General features: G+C 48.8%; 2 protein-coding genes across 5 annotated transcripts; both read right to left on the bottom strand.

Moving 5' to 3' along the window:
* Positions 1–3,204: 3,204 nt before the first annotated feature.
* RUSC1 (RUN and SH3 domain containing 1) lies at positions 3,205–14,161 on the bottom strand. 3 transcript variants are annotated; one of them, XM_074262214.1, is made up of 10 exons: positions 14,040–14,161; positions 11,518–13,040; positions 9,617–9,715; positions 9,330–9,406; positions 8,962–9,136; positions 8,677–8,782; positions 8,250–8,296; positions 7,387–7,918; positions 6,742–6,870; positions 3,205–6,660 (listed from the first exon to the last, which is right to left on the bottom strand). In XM_074262214.1, exons 2-10 carry the CDS (start codon positions 12,950–12,952, stop codon positions 6,492–6,494), a joined length of 2,769 nt encoding a protein of 922 aa, XP_074118315.1. In that variant the 5' UTR covers positions 12,953–13,040; positions 14,040–14,161; the 3' UTR covers positions 3,205–6,491. The 3 variants fall into 3 exon arrangements, with proteins under 3 accessions (XP_074118315.1, XP_074118317.1, XP_074118318.1); XM_074262216.1 differs by lacking the exon at positions 14,040–14,161 and having other exon boundaries at positions 11,518–13,303; XM_074262217.1 differs by lacking the exons at positions 11,518–13,040; positions 14,040–14,161 and adding an exon at positions 10,300–10,436.
* A 514-nt stretch (positions 14,162–14,675) lies between these two features.
* FDPS (farnesyl diphosphate synthase) lies at positions 14,676–23,396 on the bottom strand. 2 transcript variants are annotated; one of them, XM_074262218.1, is made up of 11 exons: positions 23,256–23,396; positions 21,628–21,845; positions 21,375–21,513; positions 18,560–18,700; positions 17,749–17,829; positions 17,406–17,528; positions 16,487–16,575; positions 16,306–16,378; positions 15,744–15,821; positions 15,517–15,651; positions 14,676–14,960 (listed from the first exon to the last, which is right to left on the bottom strand). In XM_074262218.1, exons 2-11 carry the CDS (start codon positions 21,804–21,806, stop codon positions 14,760–14,762), a joined length of 1,239 nt encoding a protein of 412 aa, XP_074118319.1. In that variant the 5' UTR covers positions 21,807–21,845; positions 23,256–23,396; the 3' UTR covers positions 14,676–14,759. The 2 variants fall into 2 exon arrangements, with proteins under 2 accessions (XP_074118319.1, XP_074118320.1); XM_074262219.1 differs by lacking the exon at positions 21,628–21,845 and having other exon boundaries at positions 23,256–23,364.
* Between the last annotated feature and the right edge of the window lie 288 nt (positions 23,397–23,684).

The following is a 23,684-nucleotide window of genomic DNA, read 5'->3' as shown; positions in this document are numbered from 1 at the left end:
AAGCTTAGGGCTGCTCAGCCCTACCTAGGCATTTCTGGTGGCTGGAGCCGGTAGTTCATACTCAGCCTACCATCTGGGGGCTCCCCCAGAGATAGCAGCCCAAAGAGCTATTCTAACCATACACCCTTTAGTGCCATAGGAACTGATGCCTCCGGGAGAGGAGAACAAATCAAAACTTGGGCATGGGCGAGAGATAGAGCAGAGGTGAATAGATAGAACAGATTCCAGGGTGCTACAAGAGGAGGTTTTGCCCAGGTAATCTAGGTGACTAAATCAGAGGGATTAGGAGAGGAGCAGCTAGGAGTTTGATAGACATAAGAACATGATGGGGAGGAATAAGTATTTATATAGAGTTATGAGTCAGGCACTGTGCTAAGCACTTTATAATCCAGAACAACAGTACTTGTCTCTGGCTTCCACCCTCCAATACTGAGGAACCTCTGCTTCTTTGATTCAATCCATATCTACCACTGAATCAAAATTCCCGTAGTTATTGTTGATCACTTTCCAATATATTCCCCCTTTCTTTCTTCAACAAGTTCAGTGCCCGGCTTGCTAGAGGACTTCAAACACCCTACCCTCAGTTTCTCAGCTTACTCATTTCACATTGCCTACTTCTCCTTCCTGCCTAGTTTTACAAAAAGATCATACCTTTATTCTTGACCTCACCTACAAATATGTCACTTCTATGTTCGTGAACTCTAAATTTCCCTTCTCTGATCACAATCTTTTATTATTCCACTTCTGCCTTCCAACCCCAAACCCTAGTCTTCACATACCATGATCCCTCAAGCCCTCAAGTCTCTCCCAGAATATCACCCTTGCATTAGCTATATTCTCCTTCCTTACACATTACCATGACTCACTCCTTGGTGAACCAACTCTACTCTTGAATCACTCCCCTTTTTATCAAATCATGGCTCTTGCCCTGCCAAGTCTCAACCTTGGATCACTCCCACCATCCTTTGCCTTCAATCCTTAAAATATACTACTGAATGAAGCTAGAGAAAGCTAGACTAGGTCTACTACAAATTTATGTAACATGTCCTCAACTGGGCCATCACTGCTGCAAAACAATCCTTTCACATCTCTCTAACTCATTATCCCACCCACCACAGGAGCTCTTCCAAACTTTTTCCTCCCTCCCCAGAGTTCCCACGACTCCTCCTCCCCCTATCATCTCAGTTCTGAACTGTGCCTCATATTTTACTGGGAAAAAAAAGTGAGATTATTCACTGAGTTTCCTGCCTTCCTTCTTGTCTTACCTCAGATTCCTTTTGCTATTATCTCCTTCTTCAGCTGTCCACATAAGGAGGTGGTCCTTATGCTTGCCAAGGTAAATACCTCTACATGTACAAGTAATCCTCTTCTATCCCATCTTCTTCAGCAGATTGCTTTCTTTTATCCCCACTCACTTTTTTTTTTTTTTCCTAAGGTAATTGGGGTTGTGACTTGCTACAGCTAGGAAGTGTTAAGGGTCTGAAGTCAGATTGAACTCAGGTCCTCTTGACTTCAGGGCTGGTGCTCTATCCACTGCACCATCTAGCTGCCCCTCTCACACTAATCTTTAGTCTATCCCTGTCTACTGGCTATTTCCATAGTTTGCACAAACATACCCAGTATCCTTCATCTTCAGAAAACTTGATTCATTTGATTCATCTATCCCCTCTAAGTATCATCCTATCTCTCTCCTTCCTGCTTTGGCTGTCTATAATAAATGACTCCCTTCCAAGCTCTCTATATTCTGGCTTCTGGCCTCATCATTCAACTGAAACTGTTCTCTCCAATTACTAATGATCTCTGAATTGACAGATCTAAGGACCTTTCCTTCATCCTCATCCTCCTTGATTTCTCTGCAGCCACTGACATTGTCCATCACCCTCCTCTCCTGGTTTCTCTGATCTCTCTTCGGGTTACTGTGACACTCTCCTCTCCTGGTTCTCCATCATTTCTGCTAAGTATCCTTTTACTGATCTTCATCCAGGTCATCCCCACTAACCAGGGCTCTGCTCTGGACCCTTTCTACCTTCCTCTATGCTGCCTCACTTGCGGTTTTTTTTTTTTTTTGGGGGGGGGAGTGACTTGCCCGGGGTCACACAGCTAGTGTCACTTAGCTGCCCCTAAAATGATAATTCTCAAATCTACCTATCCTTCCCTAATCTCTGTTCACCTTTAATCTTGCATCTCCAACTCTATTAAATCTCTTCTACAGGACGTCCCATTAGATATCGTAAACTCACCAAGCCCATAAGTGAACTCTTCTCTCCCCACACTCTCCTCTTCCTAACACTTCTTTATTACTGTTGAGAGGGCTGCCATCCTCCCAGGTTCAAAACCCAAGTGTCTTCCCAGATTCCTCACTCCCTCACCCTCCATGTCCAAAACCCAAGTGTCTTCCCAGATTCCTCACTCCCTCACCCTCCATGTCCAATATGCCCAGAGATTAGCACAGTGCCTGATGTAGTAATGTTCATTTACCTTCACGATGCCTCTCCTAGACCCACGTCTCTCTCCTGTGGTACTGTCTCTGCCCACATCCCCTAAGACTACTGGAATAACTTCTGTGCCTCAAGTCCATTCAGGCACCAGGGTCTAACCAGGTAATCCCGCTATTCTAGTGGTTCCCTGTCGATCACCTCCAGGTTTGACACTTTCATGATCTTTTGCCCCAATACTTTTTCATTCTTCCTATACCTCATGTCTTTCACCCTTCTCCCTGCCCCACATATTAAATAATCCGGTTCCATCCTGGCCTCTTTTGCTCTTCTTTTCACAAGACCCTGCATCTCTCAACTCTGAGAATCAGTCATTTTCCCTGCTGGAGACTCCCTCCTCATCTCTGCCTCCTGGCTTCCCTCAAAGCCCAGCTGAAGTCTCACCTTCTACAGGAGACATTTCCTGATCCCCTTAAGTCTAGTGTTTTCCATCTGTGGCATATTTCCAGGTTTCCCTTTACACAGCTCAGAACTAATTGTCTGCACAATGTCTTCTTAAGACTTGAAGGCTTGACAGCAAGGACTGTTCTTTACCTTTTCTTGAATCCCCAATATATTGTGTCTGGCACAGTGCCTAATTGACTAATAGTAAAAGGAAAGGGAGAAGACACAAAGGCAAAAGCCATGGTCTTAATGGAGGCCCCCGGCTGCCTAAATGCTTGGTGGGAAATGGGAGGTTTGTGACAATCAAGGGGAGAGTAGGTGCTACTTTTTTTTTTAATAGCTTTTTATTTTTTCAAATACATGCAAACATATTTTTCAACATTCACTTTTGCAAAACCTTGTGATCCAAATTTTCTCCCTCCTCCTCCCCTAGACAGCAAGCAATCCAATATAGGTTAAACGTGTGCAATTTTGCTAAACATATTTCCATATTCATCATGCTGCACAAGAACAATCAGATCAAAAGGTAAAAAAAAAAAAAAATAGAACACAAGAAAAAAAGAAAAAAGCAAACAACAAAAAGGGGGGTTCACATTCAGTCCCCATATTTCTCTTTCTGGATGCAGATGGCTCTATCACAAGTCTATTGGAATTGTCCTGAATGACCTCATTGTTGAAGTCCATCACAGTTGATCATCATATATTTTGTTGCTGTGTACAATGTTTTCTTAATTCTGCTAACTTCACTCAGTATCAGTTCATGTAAGTCTCTCCAGAGCTTTCTAAAATCAACCTGTTCATCATTTCTTTCCTTTTTTTTTATAATAGCTTTTTATTTTCAAAACACATGCAAAGATAGTTTTCAACATTCACTTGCAAAACCTGTGTTCCAAATTTTTCCCATTCCCTCCCCTAGATAGCAAGTAATCCAATATACATTAAACAGGTGCAATTCTTCTAAACACATTTCCACATTTATCATGCTAGACAAGGAAAATCACATCAAAAAGGAAAAAAAAAAAAAAAAAGGCAAGCAAACCACAACAAAATAGGTGAAAATATTATGTTGTGATCCATATTCCTCCCAGTCCTCCTTCTGCATGCAGATGGTTCTCTTCATCACAATCTATTGGAATCTGCTCATCATTTCTTATACAACAATATTCCATAACATCCATAATTTATTCAGCCATTCTCCAATTGATGTTCATCCACTCAGTTTCCAGTCTCTTGCCACTACAAAAAGGGCTGCCATAAACATTTTTGCACATGTGGGTTCTCTTTTTTTTTTTAATCTCTGGGATACAGGTAGATGCTACTTTTAATCAAGCCAGTAAGTCCAGAGCAGTCAATCCAGGCTTCATAAGTCCCACCCTTCTGAGCTCAGTGATACAGTCTAGGTAGGAGCAGAGGGTGGAGCACAGGCGCCCATGCACCTGGCTGTTCAGTGAGAGCAGAAGGCAAGGTCCTATTACAGTGTCTCAGGGACAAGCAGCAGGAATGCCTTGGGCACTGGGATCCTGTGGGGGAAAAGCCTTTCCCAAACCCAGTCCTTACATGAGGGCAGCAAACATTAGTGACTGAATTTCAGACGGAAGCCTGAGACACATCCTAGCTGTGTCACCCTGGACAATCACGTAACCCTGTTTGCCTCAGTTCCTCATCTGTAAAATGCAATGGAGAAGGAAATGGCAAACCACACCAATATCTTTGACAAGAAAACCTCAAATGAGGCTCAGAGATTTAAATATGGCTACTAAACAACTGGAAAACTTGACATAATACCACTTTGAAAAATGTTTCCTTCCCTTCCACCCTTTTGTCCCCAACTTTCCTGTTTCTCTTTATGTGCTGTATTCCCTCATGAGTAATTAAGTTCCTAGGTATTGCCACTGCTTACTTTTATAAATATCCCACGTCCTCAGTACAATGTGGTTTAAGAAATGCTTCATCTAGCTATCAATCTATCAATCATTTACCTACCTACCTATCTAATAATCTATCTTTACAATTCTTTTTGCAGTGGCAAGGACTTGGAAAATGAGCACTGCACTAGGGAGTGGCTCAATATATCATGTTACATGAACATGACAGAATCCTATTGTGCTATAAAAAAGGATGAAAGGAGTAGTTTGGAGAAACCTGGTAATCATTTATACAAAGGCAAAAATATTTGTAAACACAAACAACTCTGAGAGAGCCCAGAACTCTGACCAATGCAATGAGCAACCATGATTCCAAAGGACCAGTGAAGCAGTGTGCTACAGCCGCCTCCTGACAGAGAGGGATGTGTTCAAGATGCATGATGGGATCTACGTTTTTGGACTTGGCAAATTGGCTGAATGTGTTTAGCTCAACTTCATTATAAGTTAATATATGTATATCTCTATCTGTGTTTTAAATAGGGAGGAAGCAAGTAAAAAGACAATGCTTAATTTAAAAAAATAATAAAGCTCTTCATAATATAGCTCCTCTCTACTTTTTCAGACTTCCATCAACAGCAGCCTACTTATCAATTCCTCAAACCTGACACTCCATTTCTTACTTCCAGAGAGCCTTGGTAGGCTATGCCCTTTGCCTCTGCCTTAGGTGGCTTCCTTCAAGACAGTTCAAATCCAGGAAACTTCATTTTTACTGTGCTAAAAAATCCAAATCTAAGCCTTTCTCCAGGTCACATTAATAATGCCTCCTTTTCCCTCCAAGGCCAGGAACAAGTCTGTGGTGTCCCTCTCTATGTGGAAGCAGCCAGAAAACAAGAGTAGTGCTGAGGAGAGCAGGGCTGGAGTTCAAATGCCAGCTCTGATGGTCTGTGACCTTAGGCAAACACCTTCAGCTCATTTGGCCTTTAGTGTCCTCCTCTGCAAATCGAAGGAGAGAGGGGAACAGGGAAAAGGGGGACTTTTTGACCAGATAACTTACAAGGTCCCTTTCAGCCCTATTTTTATCATCATTCCACAAATCTGGGTTCCAATACCATTTCTGCAGTTTCCTAGCTACTGGCCACATATTGAGGCTGGAGAGATGTGGAAGTGCCAGGGGATACCTCAAAACCACCAAAATGGGGTGGCTTTTTCCCCTTGACCGAAGCAGCATTTTGCAAGGCAGACAACAGAAAACTCAGCTCCCCCACTTTATTGGGACTGTGACTTAGGTTGGGCAGCCTCCAAGGGCCCCCCTGAATGAGGTCAGCATGTAAGTTCACCATGATTGCTCAATAAATACAGACCAATGGAAGGGGTGGATACAGATTTAAGATTCTATCCACTTGGTTAGGGAGGAAATGGGGTGGGGGCGATTACATTGGTAGCGCTTACCCATAGATGGGGCAACATAATAATTTCCACTTTACAAGGGGAAGAGTACAGCTCCATATTACTTTTGGGAGGGATTGGGCAAAAGAGCAAGTTCCACTTTACAGATTAGGGATGGATGGAAATTTACAGATGGGGCATGAGGAAGGAACATTTTCCATATTAAATACGAGTGAGGCAAGGAGGATAGTTCCATTTTACAGATGGGGAAAATATTTCTGGTAAGCTTCATTTTATGTGAGGGGAAGGATGCTCCCGGGTGGCACATACATAGGGAGGGAAGAGAGAAAGGGTCCTGAGGCTAGAGAATGAGGGAAGTGTACCCCACAGGCACAAGACCCTCAACCCCGTCCCGCCCACAGCGGAGCCAGTCTTCATCCACAGTGGAGACTACACGCAGTACCTCCCCCCGCCGGAAGCTCAGCTGATCGGGTCCAGCCGCAGTGTGATCACAAAGGGCCCGCACCGCCCTGTGAGGATACACAGAGATAAGGGTGAGCGAGACCACCTGAAGCCTCTATTATTGTTATCCTTTCCCTTTTCCTCCTCACCTCTGCACAGGGAGTTCACTGGGGGCTGGGACCTCGAGTTCTTCTGGAGGGGAGGCTGGCTCAGGGGGGCCACCCTTTCTCACCAGGGCCAGCACGCTCACAGCAGGAGGCAGCCAGCTGGATGGTCTCCTGGAGGGGGGGGGGCAGGTTTAAGGGACTGGACTCATCTCCCACACCATGCCCCCTTCTAGGAAAAACTGGCAGGTTGGCGTGAGAGGAGAGGTTGAAGGGCCATCAAAAGGCCGAATGCTCACTGTGACAGGATCAGAAAGGTTTCAGGATAACTAGGGTGCTGTTCCTGGGATCCCAGGAACTACAAGGGCTAGGAAGGCCATCAGAGCTCTCACCATGGGACCATAATTAGAAGCACAAACAGCATGCTCTGCATTCTAACTCATGACTAAATCCCATCTTAGGGAACAAAATCCAATGTGACATCTTTCTCTAAACAACCTTTTTTATGACATTGATCCTCTGAACTTTTTTTTCTGCGTGAGGTGGTGTTTTTGCAGACCAAACACCCACCTGCACACAGAAATGGTGGAAGAGAAGAGTTATGGGTCACCAAGTGGTCTTCAAGCGGAATGGTTGGAGGTAAAAGGGTGCAAGGGGGATTGTTAGGAACCTGTGGAGAGCCTCAGTTACCTGGACTTTAGTGGACCACAGTCTGTGTCTGCTGGCCCTGCCGGAACCCCAAACAGTCTCCCCAGCCACATGCGTCTGGCCTGCACTGGCTCATCTCCAGATGGTGGACTCTCCTTGGTGCTCTCCATTGGAACACCCTGCTTCCGGGAACCCCAGCGAGGAAGAGGGAAACCCTCTGCCCCACCCGAGGCATAGACCCGGGAAGCCTGGGTCAGCTGTTCCCACCAGCCACTAGTTGGAGAGGGACCTTGGGGGGCCTCGCCTGTACCTCCCCGAAGGCTCTGAGCCAGCCGCTCCCCCCAGCCCAACACAGCCTGTACTGTCTGCTGCAGTGCAGGCGGAGGGCCCGGGGGAATCGGAGGAGGGGGAGGTCCCAGGGGAAGGTGATGGTGGTGCTCGAAAAGGAGATCCAGGTGGAAGGTGAGGACAGACAGGGGCTGGAGCAGAAGCAACAGCTCAGTGGAAAGGGAGGGGCAGCCTCCTTGGGCCAGTGAAAAGAAGGCTGTAGGCAGGTACAATAGGGACAGGAGGCCTAGAGATGACAAAGAAGGGGAGTGTCACATACTAGCCACGTGCTAACACAGATCCAAACCCCTGAGTTTTTTTCCACCCCTCATGGTTACTGTCCTCACATATATTTATTTTTAAAAAATACACACTGAGCTCTACTGGCCTAATTCAGGGACCGGGGGGGGGGGGGGGGGGGGAGGGGGAACAAACTCATAAAGTCCAACTATGTGGTCCCCACCCAGCAGTTCACATGCTTTCTTTTCCCCTTACATTCATCTTTCCCACACCATTCTCAGGAAGTACTCTCCCTCTTTTTAAATACCTGCTCCCCAAACCATCCCAAGGCCTCTGACCTGTATCTTCTTGGAGGTTGGAAAACCATATCTCCAGTTGTTTTGTGCTATAAGGGGAGAGAGATGACAAAAGAAATTAGAACTGGGGACATGAAAGACATAAGCTCACAGAACTACAAGCAAATCTGGAAGGGACGTCAGAGACCACCTAGTTCCACTCTCTCCTTTTACAGATGAGGGAATTCAGGTAAAGATCACATAGGGAATAAGTATGAGATCTTCAAGGTCTTTAACCCAAGTCCTCTGACCCAAATCCGGGGATCTTTACCACTTCCGTCTTTTGTGTAAGATACAACAGACTGGGAGAAGGGGTGGGAGGTCAGGGATGGGAAAGATCTCCTAGGGCCTGCTTGGGACACCCTATACAAGGTACTCAGGAGAGCCTCACAGCAGCAGGAGTCCCAGGGGACAGGTGTTGGGGTCTCACTTGAGGAGGCCGAGGATGAAGGCATGAAACCGGCTTCGGCTGCTGCTGAGAGGGGTCAGTCGGCTGACCTGATTATACAGGTTTCCCAGGGGGTGGGTACAGGAACCTGGGGACAAGAGCTAACAATTACTGTGGAGACAATATGAAACACACTCACACACACACATTCTCTCTCTCTCTCCCTTCCTCCCTCCCTCGATCTTTCTGCCTCTCTGACACTACTCCTATTTCCTATCTTCCCTCAGGATGCCCTCAGCCCCGGGGCCAGCCTCTGCCCCACCTCACCAGGTTTCACAGATGCTTCCACGACACTCCAAGGATTGCTTCTCCGCTGCCCTGTGATGAGATCCTTTCTAAATGGTTTTAGTCCATCAGCCACCAAGGCATGGAGGGCAGGGCACAACGTGGTCAGCACCAGATGTCCCACATCGGGGCTCAGTCGGCTGTCCCCCAGCTGGGCCTAGGCGATGAGGAGCAGACCCACCATCCAATCACTCTCCTCAGTCCCAGAGTTTCCCGAATCCTGGCATGGCTCCAGCACCCTCGCCCACCCCCACTCCTTATCTCTGTGTCCAGAGGCCCTGCAGCCCAGCCTCCCACCACACACAATCCCTTCCCCTACAAGCCGTTCCCATCTTCAGACTCCCACTGACCTTCTGCACCAGGTTCCTGGCTGCCCCAAAGTGGGAGATGATTTTGTCCACTGAGGCGCTAACTGCGATCAGGAGGCCTTCAGGAAAAAGAAGGTAAGAAAAAGAAAATTTGCTCAACCTTAAGATTCCATATAGAGCCGAGCCTGTGCTTTCCACGCTGAAAGAGCAGCCCTCCCTCGGGCAGCATGGGTACGGGCAGAATGGGTACCGGCAGAGAGGTGACCGGAGTGGAAAGGGCTGGCAGAGGGTCCTTAAAAGGGCCAGCAGACGGAAGTCAAGGTCACTACCTTTCTTCTCCTCGTGCAGCTGGCCAGGTCCCTGCTTGGCTTCTGCCATCCACAGGCACTGGGGCCCAGGTACACCGGCGAAAGACCACGAACTCCGGACTGGGGGAGATTGCAGGGCACGTAGAAAAAAGATTTAATTCAAGGAACAGTTATTAAGCAATTGCCGTGTCCGTGGCCTTAACTAGACCCTGCTCGCAGGTAGGTAAAAGCAGAAGGTTTCTTCACATGAATTAAACTCCCCCCCAGGAAACAATTCCTAGCGCCCTTCGGGGGAACGGGGGAGGGCAGACGCTGCAGGACGGGGGCCTGAGGGGTGGCCCCAGAGCTCGGGCTCAACCCTCACCCTCCAATCCCAGTAAACCCCAAGAGGGATTCCAAGGTCCTTCCTAGTTCCCGGTCTGGCCTCCCACGTCCTTTATTTCCGGAAGTCCAGCGCCAGAATTACCTCCCGTAGGGAGGCGGGAGGAGGGAGGGGGAGGAGGAGAGGGAGGGGCCCAGGCCTCCAAGGGCCTGGGGAAGGGTGGTTCCGCGCCCCGCCCACGCCCCGACCAGGGCCGTGGGGAGCACGTGAGGGACCACGGCCAATAAAAGGACAGACAGACAGACAGAAGCAGGGGTAAGGGAAGACGGGGCAAGGGGAGGGGGAAGGGCTGGAAAGGGGAAGACCGAGGACCCAAACCCGCCTTTTCTCCTCGTCCGTCCTCGCTTCCTACAGTACTGGCCCACATTGGGGAGGGGACGGCAGGGAAAAAGGCCACCGGGAGGACAGACAAGTTCTTGGCATAAACCAATGGGCTCGCGTGGGTTCTCCCCGCCCAGTCCTTCCCCCTGCAGCGAGGTGGGGGCGAGGCCCGAACTCTAAGGACCAATGAATTCCTAGGGGCGGGACTAGAACCCCGGCGGGGACAAAGAGTTTGGAGTGGACCGGGACAAGTAAAGTGTTCTCGGGCATCTCGTGGGAAAGCGCCCTTTCCCGGGCCCGGGGAGGTCCAGAGCCCCAGCCGTAAGCCCAGAGGTTACCCGGATGGGGAAGGACCGCACGCCAGGGCCAAGAGCATCCCAGACCCCGCGAAGGGCGGGGCGCGGGGGGTGCGGTCCAGGTGCGCGGGGCGTGGCCAGGTGGGGGCACGGTCCATCTTACGTTGCCTGGGTGGCGGTGGCGGGCTCCTGGGTCTGCGCGGGACCTTCCACTGTGGCGGTGGCGGCAGGGGGGCGGCTACCTGGCGGGATGGGGGAGCCGCGGAGGGAAAGGTGCTGCTTCTGGGGAAGAGCGGGGACAGCAGCAGCGCCAGCTCGGGGCTAGCCAGGCAGGGCAAGGCCCCCCGGGCCGGGGGCGAATAAGCCCCTACGGGTGACAGGCGGACCGGCAACAGCTGCTCCTCCGTGGGGCTCGGCCCCCCGAGCAGTCGCAGACCCGGGCCAGGCCACCCAGCCAGTGGGGCCAAGAGCAGGGAGCGGGCTCCCCCCCCTCCCGCGCCCTCCAAGACGGGACGACCATCGGCCGAGAACCGAAAAACCAAGGGCCGAGGGAGGAGGAGGGGGCCAGCTACAGGCGGTGGGGACAGAGCAGGTGCGGGATGGGATGAGGACAGCGGGACGGGCAGCCAGGCGAGGAGGGGCAAGGAGAAAGAGGGGAGCAGAAAATTAGTCCCACTCTCCTTACAACACCACCCCTACTCCCCTTTCCCAGAGCTCTCCCCAGGCCCCGGTAAAGGAGAGGGAGGGGATAGAACAGGATGGGAAAAGTTGGGGAGGGGAGGAGACAATGGGGCAGCACATGAAGGAGAGGTTCCAGAAGTTCCGAGAAAGGAAGGGCTCAGGTCAGATCTGTCCCCCACATCCAGGCCCTTCCCAGCCAGTCTCATCCCACTCACTTCCCCCCAAGCTGGGAACCCCCTTACCCTCTATGTCAGGGGGCTCTCTTGGCTGGGCTGCTTCCTTCCCTACAGGAACATCATCAGCGGCCACTGGGCTGCTAGGCCTGACATCCCCAGGCTTCCCTTCAGCAATGGGCTGCAATCCCAAGCGAGTCTTCTTCCTTCGGGGTGGGACTGGTGGAGGTGGAGGTCTCGGTGGGACCAAGGCCCAGCCAGCTGGGGGATCCCTGGGTGGCACTGGGGGAGGTGGGGCCCGGCTTCGGGAGCGAAGCTCCTTGAAGGTGGTGACCTCCCGGGGAGGGGCAGGGGAGCCATTCAGAGCCCCACTGGGGGGAAGTTCTGTGTCTGGGGAGAAGATGATTAACCAATCACTCCTGTCCTTCTTGGCCTGTGGGGGGAGAAGAAGTCCTGAGCCTCGCTTCCGCTTCTGGGCCAGCTCATGAAAGGATGTGATTGTCCGGTGGGGCACAGGTTCCCCACTGACGTCACCTTCAATTTTCCCAGCATTGACTTTCCGGCTAGAGTCGGTATTCTCAGTGTTAGTTTTCCAAGAGGAGTCAGTGTATGCAGGGCCAGTTTTCCAGCTAGAATCCGTATTCTCAGTGAGTTTCCGAGTGGGATCAGTATTCTCAGTATTAGTTTTCCAGATAGAGTCAGTATTCCCATTAAGTTGCCACCCCAGATCATTATTTTCAGAGTCAGTTTTCCAGCCAGAGTCAGTGTTAACAGGATCAATTTTACAACTGGAAATGATTTTCCAACTGGATCCAGTTTTCCCACCAGCATCAATTTTCCCATTGTCAGTTTCCAAGGTCTGTTCAAGGAACTCAGTGGTAGGAGGATCCTGTTCTCTTCCTTCTCCCTCTTTACCTGATACTGGGGACTGATGGTCCTGGAAGGTAGGCAAAGCATTGCAGTTAGAGTCTAGGCCAGTGACAGAAGGGGAGGAGGCTCCAGAGCAAGAGTCTGGAGAGCAGCAGAAACTGTCTGGGCTACAGTCAGGATCTCCTGTGGCCTGGGGAGAGCCTTCATCCAAAGGAATAATGCTAGGCTGCGGATGGGCTTCCTCCTCTGGAGGGAAATCCCGAGAATAGACAGAGACAGGAGATTCGTCAGGAGTGAGGTCTGAACAGGTGCTGAGAGAAGATGAGCAGCCAGGATCTGAGGGGGATACCACCCCATCTTCTTCCTCCTCTGTTTCCCCTTGACGATTTTCCAGTTCTAGACCATGCTCCCGGCAGCAGCGGCAAGGAACTGCAGGGCTATTGGAGTTGGCATCCACCAAGGTCCCACTACAGGGGACTCCAGTCTCCTTGCCTCCTGTATCTCCAGGAGGTGGTGGAGTGCTCAGGGGCCCTTCCCTGAGCTCTGGACGGCGAGACAGGTGCAGGCCTAGGGAGACATGCTGAAGATGGATGTGATTAAGGTTACAGAGCAAGGCCCGTTGTGGGGAAAGCATGGTGCTAAGGGGAGGTTGGGGAAACCTTTAGCCGAGAAAACAAAGGGCTCCCAGCCCTTCAGATTGACCTGACTGCGGCTCTGGAGACCTGAAAGAGTGAAGAAAAAAAAAAAGAGAGAGACACAGGAAGTTCAGTAAAGGAAGAACCAGCATTTTCTTGGGTCTTGGGCATGAGCTGGAAAGACACTGGGGTGAACCTTGGTCATCTGGAGGTTGAGAAGCGGCTATCCCAGTGAAAGGAGAGATCGTAGACATAAAATTAGCATCGAGTAGCCGTTAATTAGAACTGCAGTGTTTACTAGGTGGAGACTGGTCCCACCGGACATTTACCTTCCTCCTATTTTCTTTCTCCCCCTTCTCTTCCCCCTCCCTCCCAGTCCTTTTAATTCTTAAGGAGAATGCGGCTGCGCCCTGGATACCCTACCCGCCCGCCTCTCGGCCCTCCCCTCTTCCCCCCACCCAACGCGCCTGCTTTTATCTCCTGCTCTCTGGGGAGGGAGGTGTGCGTAGCCTTAGAGAGAATGGGTCTGGGGGAGACAGCTACTGGGCGGTGCCGGGCTCTGCAGCACCCGGGGCCCTAGTCCAAGCCTGGCCCCGCCCCGCCCTCCTCCGAGCCCAAGGCTACGCTAAAGGGGGAGGGAGGCAGCCCCGCCCCAGGATGCTACTGCCGCTAGCAGCACTCAGAGGGTTAACGGAGAAAGGGAAATGGGGGTAGCCTGAAGTCCATCCGCACCCTGCCTAACCCTCCTCAATGTCCTTCCAAGGCCGTGCACTGGACTCCCACGGACCCGTTTTGTTTGTTCACCCGCAGCAGCCCCCTCTTCAATCTCCGTTAGTCTGTTCTTCCAGGTCCCTCCATCTCTAGCTAGCTCGTCCCACCTTGGGTTCAGTCTTGCTCGCAGATCGGTGGTTCTGTCCATTCATCCGTACCCCACCCTCAAACCAGGGGTCTGCTTGCCGGTCCATCCCCATCTTCACCCCATCTCTTCATTCATTTTTGTTTCCATCCCAGTCAGTGATGTGCCCTCGTCCATACGCCCCTCTTCTCCATCCTTCCCCTCCTCCAGCTCACCGGTCCCCTCCTCACCTGTGTCCTCCAGCAGCCGCCTCCTCCCCCTCCCCACCCGGCTGCCTCCCCGGTTCGGGCTCCGGCCCCCGCCCCGCAGTACCGGGTGGGGAGAGGGCGGAGCCCTAGCTTAGTCCTCGCGGCGCCTCTGCGCACCTACGCACAGGGGTGGGATTTCCCTTAGGCCACGCCCCGGAGGCCAGAGCCGTAGCGGTTCCCCAAATCCTGACCTGCCTAAAAAGCTTTTGATGCTGCCTTCGTATGAGTCTCTTGCAGGGAGATGGAGGTCAGGCAATCCTAGTAAGTCGGTCCACCCTCAATTCTAGAGATTTCCTGAGACTGCAGAAACCAGAGATTCGGAGATGAAGCAAGGGGAGGAAGGCATCCCCTTGAATACCAAGGTCTTCCCCAACCAGTAGGGCAGGCTTCCCAGACAGCCGAAGGGCATTTTCTCTTTTTTTTGGGGGGGGTGAGGGTGGGACATTTCAACTGCAAGAGATCTACATTCCTTTTTTCTCCAAGTTCGTAAATTGGGGAGGGTGGAGAGAATCGCGCCTTGAGAATTTAAGATTACACACCTTGGCTTATTAGTTTGGAGGCAGATCTCGCTGTGTTGTGTAGGAGTGGGGAAGGTTGACAAATAAAGAAACGCTGGAGTCAAAAAGCCATTAATTTATTGAGAGTACATTCTGTCCCGACCACATGGTTCCCTGCCCTCCCAGCCTATGTCCAACTCCTTGGTCATTTCTGTCGTTTGTAGATCTTCTTCGCCATTTCCAAAAAGATAGAGGGGGGAAGAGGGGATGAATGCCTTTCAATGAGCCCCATCAATCTACTGTAACTTTCTTCCTCAAACTTGGTGAAAAAAGCAGGCAATTCAAGTTTCTCATACAGTTCCTTTACTTTGGCAACTTTCTCTGGGTCTTTCTGTCCATAACTCTCCTGCAGTTGGGGAAAGGGTAAGGGAAGAAGAGTTAAAGAGAAGTGTGGTCCTCAACGGCCCTATCCCTTTGCTGAATTTCTACCCAACACCCTCTAATAGTCTACTCATTTCTTCTAGTCCCCTCCCCTCTAGAACTATTCCAGTACCTACATTTCAAGATCCCCTCCCAAAGAGCATCTCTATTACACATAATACCCCCTCAATTCAACTCAACAAGCCTGTACTAAGTCCATCCGTTGCTAAGCTCACATTCCAAGGGCTACACAAAGTTTAGAAAAGACATATTTCCCTATTTTCATTCTGTTTACTCTCTGGTAGGGGGTAAGACATCCAAAGTGTCTTGTGTTTCTGACTTTTACAAAGTCATTATTCCACCTAATCACAGCCCTACACGGGCAGGACCTCTCAATTCTAGATGTGCTTTCAATACTCAATGATGAACTTCCAAATCCAGACAGTTTTCTCCTGCCCTTCAACTTGTGGGGGTCTTCTCAGAATCCCAGAAGAGGATGGATTAGAATGCTTCCCTCCACCCTAGCCCCTACCCCCAGACACCTCCAGCATCTTTCTTTGCTCTGAAGATGCCAGCTGAAGGCACTTCACCACCAGCCAGCTGCATTTGTTGTCCTGGATGTCAGTGCCAATCTTGCCAGTCACACTGGGGTCACCAAAAAGGTCAAGATAATCATCCTGAGTGGGAAGATGAGGACACAAAATGAAGGATGCACCCGGGGAAGGCAAAGGAGGTCATTGTTTTGCATCAGAGCCTGAAGCTTTTATACCTGAATTTGAAAAAATTCCCCCATCTCCAGAAGGATGGTCTTGGCATTGGCGTGTTCTTTCTCCCCATCTATACCTGCCTGTGGAGAGAATAAAAACTGGACTGAAAAATGCTTCAATTGGCCATAGTGCAAAGGTTCTCCCTCCTAACTCTGCATCCAGCAATTGTGGGTTCTGGTCTTCACAACAGTTCAGGTATTGTTTACAACTCCCAATCCCCACCTATTGGATCAAAAATTCCTTAAGGACAACTACTGTTAAATTTTTGCCTATCCCTTATCCTTCTTACTTTCCTGCCTTTTGAAAGTATCCTAAGTCACGACCTCTTAAAAAAGCAGGCACAATAGCTTACTACTAGATTCTGAGCTCTTTGCTTGCTTCTCAGGGCCATTTCATTGTAGGATCTCTGATTCCAGCATAGTGTACTGCACCAAGAGGGAGGTTAATAAGTGCTTGTTCATTTTCCTATGAAGGAAAGCTGATCCCATTCTCCCCAGGCCCTCCTTAATGTCAATAAGATACACACTAGTGTCGATACCAATGATAGCACTCATTGTTACTCACCATGAACATAGCGGCAGCAAATGGTAAATAGAAGGAGTAGAAAGCTGTCTTGTATTTGACAATGGTCTTATATCTAGGCAAAGGGAAGAAAGTGGAGGAATAGGGAGAAAGGAACTTTCAGAAGGGCAGAAGTCATTCCCTGGCTGTCCCCAGCCCAGCCCCAGTGGTCACTACCCCTCACCTCTGCTCACTGAATCTGTTAAGATCCACCTTATCCTGAGGGGCTGTGATGAGATCCAGCGTCTGACCAATCTCAGTCTGGTAAGTGGTCTAGAGGGAAGAGACAGAGAGAAATCAATCAAAGCATTCACAGTGAATGGTGGACTGGAGCCCCATTACCGGCGCAGGAGTGGGCAGATGAGGGGGTGAAGTGGAGGAAAGGCTGAGAGGTAGTGAGAATGGAGAAGAGGTAATGGTTCTTCCAGCTGGTACATGAAAGATCCTTGGGCTTCTAATAGCTTGTATCTCTACGTACTCTAGAAAATATGAGAAAGCTTGTGTACAAAAATTATCCTTTCCTATTTTACTGAAAAGGAAAAGGTAACTCGGGGGCACACACATATTTGGTGCTTAGTATCAGATTCAAACCCTGGTCTCCGGGCTTTTAAGTCCAGGGGTCTCTCCATTCTGTTCCATCACACTATGTCTGAATGAATCCTATCATCCCAAATTATAGGATGGATGGAATGAGATTAACCAGATCCTCCAAAAAGCCCCATTATCACCAATTCAGGGAACTGAAATAGGGTACTATTTCCTAACTCTCTTCCATACATCATTCTATCCTTCTGTGATTTCTTTTCATCTTCAAGGCTAGCCTGGAATTCATTTTTAAAATGATCTGCCCAGAACCAAGCATCTAAGCCTTAAAGATGACCATGCTCATGCCATCGTGGGGGCATTAGAATTACATAAAAGGGTTTGAAAGGAGTCTTTAGTCCACTCGTGATCTGGATGTGGAAGAATCCTTGGAGATCATTTCACTTCATCTTGTACAAGAGAAAATGGAGTCCTAGAAAGAAGAATTCACTAAGGCCAGCCCCAGAATACTCCACTTCTGACTAAAGTCTATGCAGTCTGACCCTCACCACCTGACTTACCTGAAGGAAAAGTTCAATGAGATTCAAGTAATAGGGCTGCCCACGGCAGTAATGCTTCAGCAGGCGGTAGATACAGGCTTCCAATAACATGGCATCATTGATGGCATCCAAGCCAATGCCAGGCTACATCAAGGGAGAGAGCAAAGGGGTTGGTCTCTGATAAAACAGATCCTGAAGACCTTGGTACCCAAGGCACGAAACCAGAGGTTGCAATTACAAGATGATACGAAGCATCTTAACCATTTCTCTATCTATACATTAGCAAACTTAATCTCTACCGGCCCAGTTCTGACTCCCTGGCTCCTGCTACTTTCTCCCAGGGGCATCTTCAGGACATATTTACCTTCTTATACCAGCATGGCTGTCCCCGGCGGGTAAGGGAAGAATCCATGATGTCATCTGCTACTAAGAAGAAAGCCTGGAGCTAGAGAAGAGAAGCAGAGAATATAAGGCTCCTCCTCCCCACCAGCTTTCCCCAAAGTGCTATGTCAAGCAGGCCTAAAGTTTCCAGTCTGCACATGGGTCTCAAAAAAATTCCTTCCTGCTCACTGTAAAATTTCTGGACTACTGTCAGTGTAGTGGGACTGTTATTAAGCAACCTTATACACTGTTGCAAGAAGGTCAAATGATCATTTGGCACTTGGGAAATCAAATAGAAAACCTGAGATAGATAACATGTATTTAAGCCTTTTGCCAGTGTTGCAGAATTTTCGACAAAGCATAAAATTCTAGAACTACTAATTTTTAAGAAAAATTATCTAATAGGGATACTTACTCCTAATAAGAGGACTTCTATTGCTAAAATGGAAACACAGCCTTTGTCATTCTGAAAATCTAAAAATGAAAAGTTTTCTAATTTGGGAATTATTGGAAGAGAAATTTTTCACAAGGCCTGTATTTCCCAACTTTCCTCTGTAACAAATTTTAATCATATTTTTCTGATAGAATGTTTATACTACACATGTCTCTCAAACTACATATTCTATACATGCAGAAACATCAAATGTATCCCAAACTAAACTTTTAGACACAGATTTAAATCTTCCAATATACTCATCTATTCAAAAGACATCTCACTCTGGAGTCTCAGGATTATTTCTCAATCTTTCCCCCAATTCCTCCCCTGAGATGCTTCACTGCCCTCTGAATCTCACCAACTCCACACACCAGCCCACTGCTAGTGCTCTTTGTAGACTGTCAGCATCCTGTTTTTGGGGTTCCACCAGCTCCCGGAAGACCATGAGCACTGACAAGCCTCGGTTGTATTTTCCCCCAAGAGCGTTGTACTCTAGGACCTGCAAGGGCAAAAGGTTGGGGGAGGCAAACTTAGGAGAAAAGAACATTGAGCATTATGGCCCATCTTCTAGCCCCCCAAGATTTCTATTTGTCACTTAACAAGGTTACAGATGAAGTTCGGATCTATCTATTGTGCCTAGTGTCTGGTGCACAGTAAATAAAGCAGTAGACCTGGAGTCAGGAAGACCCAAGTTCAAATCCAGCCTCGGGCACATGCTAATTGTGTGACCTTGGACAAGGACCTGCTTGCCTCAGTTTCCTCAACTGTAAAATAAGGAATAATAAAAGCATCTATCTTGGGAGGGTTAGTTAACCAATAGATAGATCCCCAAGTTAGTTATGAGGATTAAATGAGATACTAGCAAAATATTTAGCACTGCCTGCTACAGAGCTATACAAATGCCAGAGCTATTACTGCCTCCTAACCTTTGAAACAGATTTTCCATGGACTTCAAACTCAACACATGCAAAACAGAGCTTATGTTTTCCCCAAAACTTTGCCTCTTCCATCCTCCCTATCACTGTGGAGGGTACTACTGTCCTTCTAATTGCCTAAGTATGAAACCATAGTATTTTATTACTGGTTAGTTTCATGACTGGAACAATCTCCTTTCCTCACAATCATCAGAATTCCTGCTTCCCTTCAAATTCAAGTGTCATTTATTGTAGAAAGCCTTGTCTCCTGAGCTGTTAATAACTTCCCTTCTAAAGTTATCTTCCATTTACTCTGTATATAGGTTTGTGTGTATGTAAATACACATAGCCTCTCCATTACAATATATGCTCCTTGAGAACGGTACTGGTTTTCTTTTTTTCCCCCTTTATATCCTCAATGTTTAGCATGGTACCTAGAACCTAGTAATTGCTTAATGATGCTTGCTTGCTTTTCAGTTCCAGTCCATGAGGGGGAGGGAAAGAAGGAGAGACAATCCATTTTCTATTCCCTAAATTTCTTAACATTGCATCTGGGAGAAGTCTTCCTTTTGTTACGTTTGAAAATTAAAGTAAATAGGCACAAAGCTCTGAGCACATTAATTTATTAATAAAGTGTGAGTTTTTCAATAAATAGGTTCCTAGTTTCCTCAGCAAAGTTAAGACCCAGTTATGGGATTAGGAACATGTTTTAGGGAAACACAGAACAAAGAACACAGTTGGATACACGGGAAAGACAACATGACTGGCTACAGGGTAGACAGCATCATGAGCAAAAGGATAACATGATAGCTCCATCAAGGCAAGTGGGCTAATACCCACATGGGACTAGTGACAACTTCCCTTGGTCATAAAGGAATGTTGACTGATTTATGGAATTCACATGCATATTGCAAACCTTGTTAGTGAATCTGAGGTAGTAGATCTGGTGCCTGAAAAGGTTTGTTAGGAATAACTTTAATGGTACAAGGACAGTTCAGGGACAGTATCTCTTAAGAGCTAATTTCAGGACTTAAAGATAATACCAAGTATCTTGGTATTTACCCTAAGAACTACTAGTAAAGAAGGTGACTTAATTACAGAGATTTATGATCAAGCTAGGTAGTGCAGTGGACAAAATGCAGTGCACCTGGCTTCAGACACTTACTGGCTGTTGTGACCCTGGGGAGTTTCTGTAAAATGAGCTATAGAAGGAAACAGCAAACCACTTCAATATCTTTGCCAAGAAAACCCCAAACACGACTGAACAATAAAAATGGTCAGAGAGGAAAACTTAATTCCCTAATTTAACTAGAAGGCATAGAAATGGGATTTAGCAAGATACAGAATCAATTACATTATGAAATCAATTCAATTACTAAGTAGAATTGATTTGAATTTCTCACCATGGACCACTGCCCAGTCACTAAGAACTTTAACCTTGGAGCCATCCTAAATTCTTTTCCCTAAACCCTATTATATATGCTCAGTAGTCAAATTCTGCCTTATCTTAATATTTTTGGAGCTACCTTCCCCAACATGGCTAACACTCATATTTCAGTCCTTATTGTCCTTTGACCTAATTTCTTCAAGAGACTTTTCTAATTTGTTTCTTTTACCCTACTCTCTCCCCTTTTCAGTTTATTATACAGTTTATCAGTTTATACAGTTACCAACAATTTTCCTTAAGCAGAAGTCTTACCATGCTATTCACCCTTCACTGGTGTCCTACTATCCCTACAGTGAAATACAAATTCTTCAGCCTGGCATTTAAAATTTTCCACAATCTAGCCTTAGATTCCTTCACACACTATATGTGCTAAAACTATAAGTGCTAGATAATCAGATCTCTCATCTCTTAGGTCTGTGAATCTTCCCTAGTCATTCCCCAAGATTCCTCATGTCTGATTTTTAAGGCTCAACTCAGGTATCATCTCCACCCTGAAACCTTTCCTGAGCTCTCTAATCAAACTGCTTTGCATATATGCTATTTCTCCAATACAATGAAAGTTTTTAGAGACCTTGGATCTGGAGTTGGGATTTTTTAGTTGTTTCTCTGTATAAATTTGCATTATCTAAATATGAGTTAATAGTGCCCAGAGCACCTTCTTCCTCCAAATTTCCATTCCCAGCAGCCAAGGAAGGGCTATGAACACAAGAAATTTTAATGAGTGACTTACATCCCTTCCTCCCCAACTTTTCTTCCAAATTTCCTGAGGTTCATTTCAGATTCTATCATCAAAGTTATGCCCAATGTCTCACCTCCTTGAGCCTGGCTACGGCATCTCCCACTTCAGGATGCTCCATGCCATCTTCTGTCAGGATCTTTACTATCTGGGAGAAATGCTGGACAAAATCTTGCTTCTCCTGGGCAAAAACTGATTTCTGATCTCCATTCATTCTGTGGGGGAGAGGGATCAGGGTTGGGGAAATAAAGAGTTATAAACCTAAATGATAATTCATTAGACCCACCCCTTGTCCCCTAAGTCAAAAATAGCCCCACACATACACTTACCGAGGTTCCTCTCTCCGACATTGGCACCAGTGGCGAGCACTGTGCTGGGCCCCCAGGGCTGGACCCCCATTTGCCTGAGAGGGTTGCCATGGGGGACCCAGATGCCTCTCCCAGGGCAGCCAGCGGGGGGCTGGCAGCAGGAGGGCCCCTGCCGATCTCAGCCAGCGGGCTGGGGGCATCGAAGGGGTAGCAGGGGAAGGGGGGGCACCAGGTACTCCCTGCAGAGGGGCAAGGACTGGAGGCAGATGCACAGTGGTAACTCCCCCAGCCCATTTCCCACCCTGCTTTCTTCACGAATTTGTGCAATTAGGCAGACAATATTGCTTTGTCCCCCTTGGTAGGGAAGGGGTAGAGACAGGGGAGGCAAGAAAGCACATAGGTAATATTTAGAAAGAAAAACAATCTATCCTTGAGAAGTTACTTAGACTAGCTGAAGAAATGATTCATGACTATAAGGAATGACCAAGTCATGTTGTAGTGGATCCATAAGTTGTAAATGTGTGCGGTAAAGGGGAGTGGGTGGTACAAAATAGAGAATTAGATTCTTAGAACTGGAAGATCATCTCATCTAATCTCATGCCTATGGATGCAAGTAAAGCCTGGAAAGGACATGTGTGGAGCCCATGTCAGAGCTAGAACGACAATCAAGCCTCTGACCAGGGGTCTTTCCATGGCAAAACCAGATGATGTCCATTGGGAAAGGTTTGCCAGGACAGATTCCTGTTAAAGTGGCCTCTGTCTGAAAGGTGGAGAAAGATAGGGGTGGATGGTGGGAAGTCACTGTGTGGTATTGGGGAAAGGAACTGGGCCCTAAGCAAGGGAGAGGGTGGAAAGGACTGTAAATGTGGGCTAGGATGGAATACGGGGAGGCACCTCTGGGGCGGGAAAAGTAGAGATGGGGAAAGCCTTGGAAGGGAGGTGGCTCTCCAAGTGCAAGGGGAGATACCACAGGGGGCCTGGACAGGAAGGGCTGGAGTCCTAAGGATGGCAGAGGACTGACTCTAGAGGATACCAGCAGACACAGGGAGGCTCTTTGGAGGCAAGGTGGCGGTCAGCGGGGGAAGTCCTGGGGATAGCTCCCGGCCCACGGGACACAGTGCCGGCCCTCTGGGGAAGTGCAGAACAAAGCCCGCTGGCAGCTGCCATGGGGCAGAGCCAAGGTTCTAGAAGCAGGAGGGCGCAAGCCCTGGCAGAGAGAGACCAATGAAGATAAAGGTGGGCACCACAAAGATGAGTGACAGCTGGGCACACAGGGGGAGGGTCACATGACACAAACGAAAGGGTGGTCCGGCTTTACATGGGGTACCACAGGGCGCACACATAACACAGGTGAGGCACCCACGTTACAGGTGGGAGGTCACACGCTTTACAAGTGGGCACATCACGGAAGGGCGCCGCGGGGGCAAGCACAGACCCTTTAAACGGGAGCTGCCCGGGACAAGTCTGCCCATAGAGGGGGCGGCCCCGAAGGGGCGCGCACGGACCCCATAGTGGGGGGCACCTGGGTTTGTGCTAACTAAGGCTGCCGCGGGAGCCGAGGATCCCGGCTGCCCCTGGCCGGGCGGGGGCGCGGCACCAGATACGGAGCCACCGCCCCCTCCAGACCCCACAGTCCCGGCTTCACTCACCTGGCAACGGGATGCAGCCACAGCCTTCTCTCAAGGGTTGGGAGAAGGGAGGAGGAGCGCAGCTTCTAAAAAGCAAGTTGGAAGCCACGCACAGCTCCCTGGGGCGAGTAGTTTCCGCTCCCTTCAGCTACGCACCACGGATGCAGCTGTGGACCACAGCTCCCAGAGTTCCAGAGGCTCGGGGGGGCGGGGCCCCAGGACCACTCGATTTGGGTCAGAGCCCGGCGTCCGCAGGATCTTTCCTTTGATTGGCTGCTCCATCTCGTATGAGGATGGGGCCCTAGGACAAACAGCCAATGAGTGCGGCGCACTTCGGCGAGCCAGCAAGCTAGGGGCTGGCCTTAGACAGGTGGTTGGACTAAGGCGGAGTGGGGGGGGAAGTATTCGGTGTCTTAATCTTAGGTCCGCCTTTTTGGCAAGTCCGCTCTT

The sequence above is a fragment of the Sminthopsis crassicaudata genome, chromosome 4 (assembly GCF_048593235.1).
Source record: "Sminthopsis crassicaudata isolate SCR6 chromosome 4, ASM4859323v1, whole genome shotgun sequence".
NCBI lineage: Eukaryota > Metazoa > Chordata > Mammalia > Dasyuromorphia > Dasyuridae > Sminthopsis > Sminthopsis crassicaudata.
Note: the sequence above shows the minus strand (reverse complement) of the source record. Positions and strands in the feature narration are given on the sequence as shown.

What these genes read in the sequence shown, in the direction of transcription:
- RUSC1 (XM_074262214.1), bottom strand. Translation starts at nt 12,952, where the DNA reads ATGCTTTCCCCACAACGGGCCTTGCTCTGTAACCTTAATCACATCCAT. An exon ending in AGAGCCCCCTGACATAGAGG is followed by an intron (nt 9,716 to 11,517) that starts GTAAGGGGGTTC and finishes AATCTCCCCCAG; the next exon opens with TCCGGAGTTCGTGGTCTTTC. An exon ending in AGTGAACTCCCTGTGCAGAG is followed by an intron (nt 6,661 to 6,741) that starts GTGAGGAGGAAA and finishes GTATCCTCACAG; the next exon opens with GGCGGTGCGGGCCCTTTGTG.
- FDPS (XM_074262218.1), bottom strand. Translation starts at nt 21,806, where the DNA reads ATGCCCCCAGCCCGCTGGCTGAGATCGGCAGGGGCCCTCCTGCTGCCA. An exon ending in TGTCGGAGAGAGGAACCTCG is followed by an intron (nt 21,514 to 21,627) that starts GTAAGTGTATGT and finishes TCTCCCCCACAG; the next exon opens with AATGAATGGAGATCAGAAAT. An exon ending in TCATTGAACTTTTCCTTCAG is followed by an intron (nt 16,576 to 17,405) that starts GTAAGTCAGGTG and finishes TCTTCCCTCTAG; the next exon opens with ACCACTTACCAGACTGAGAT.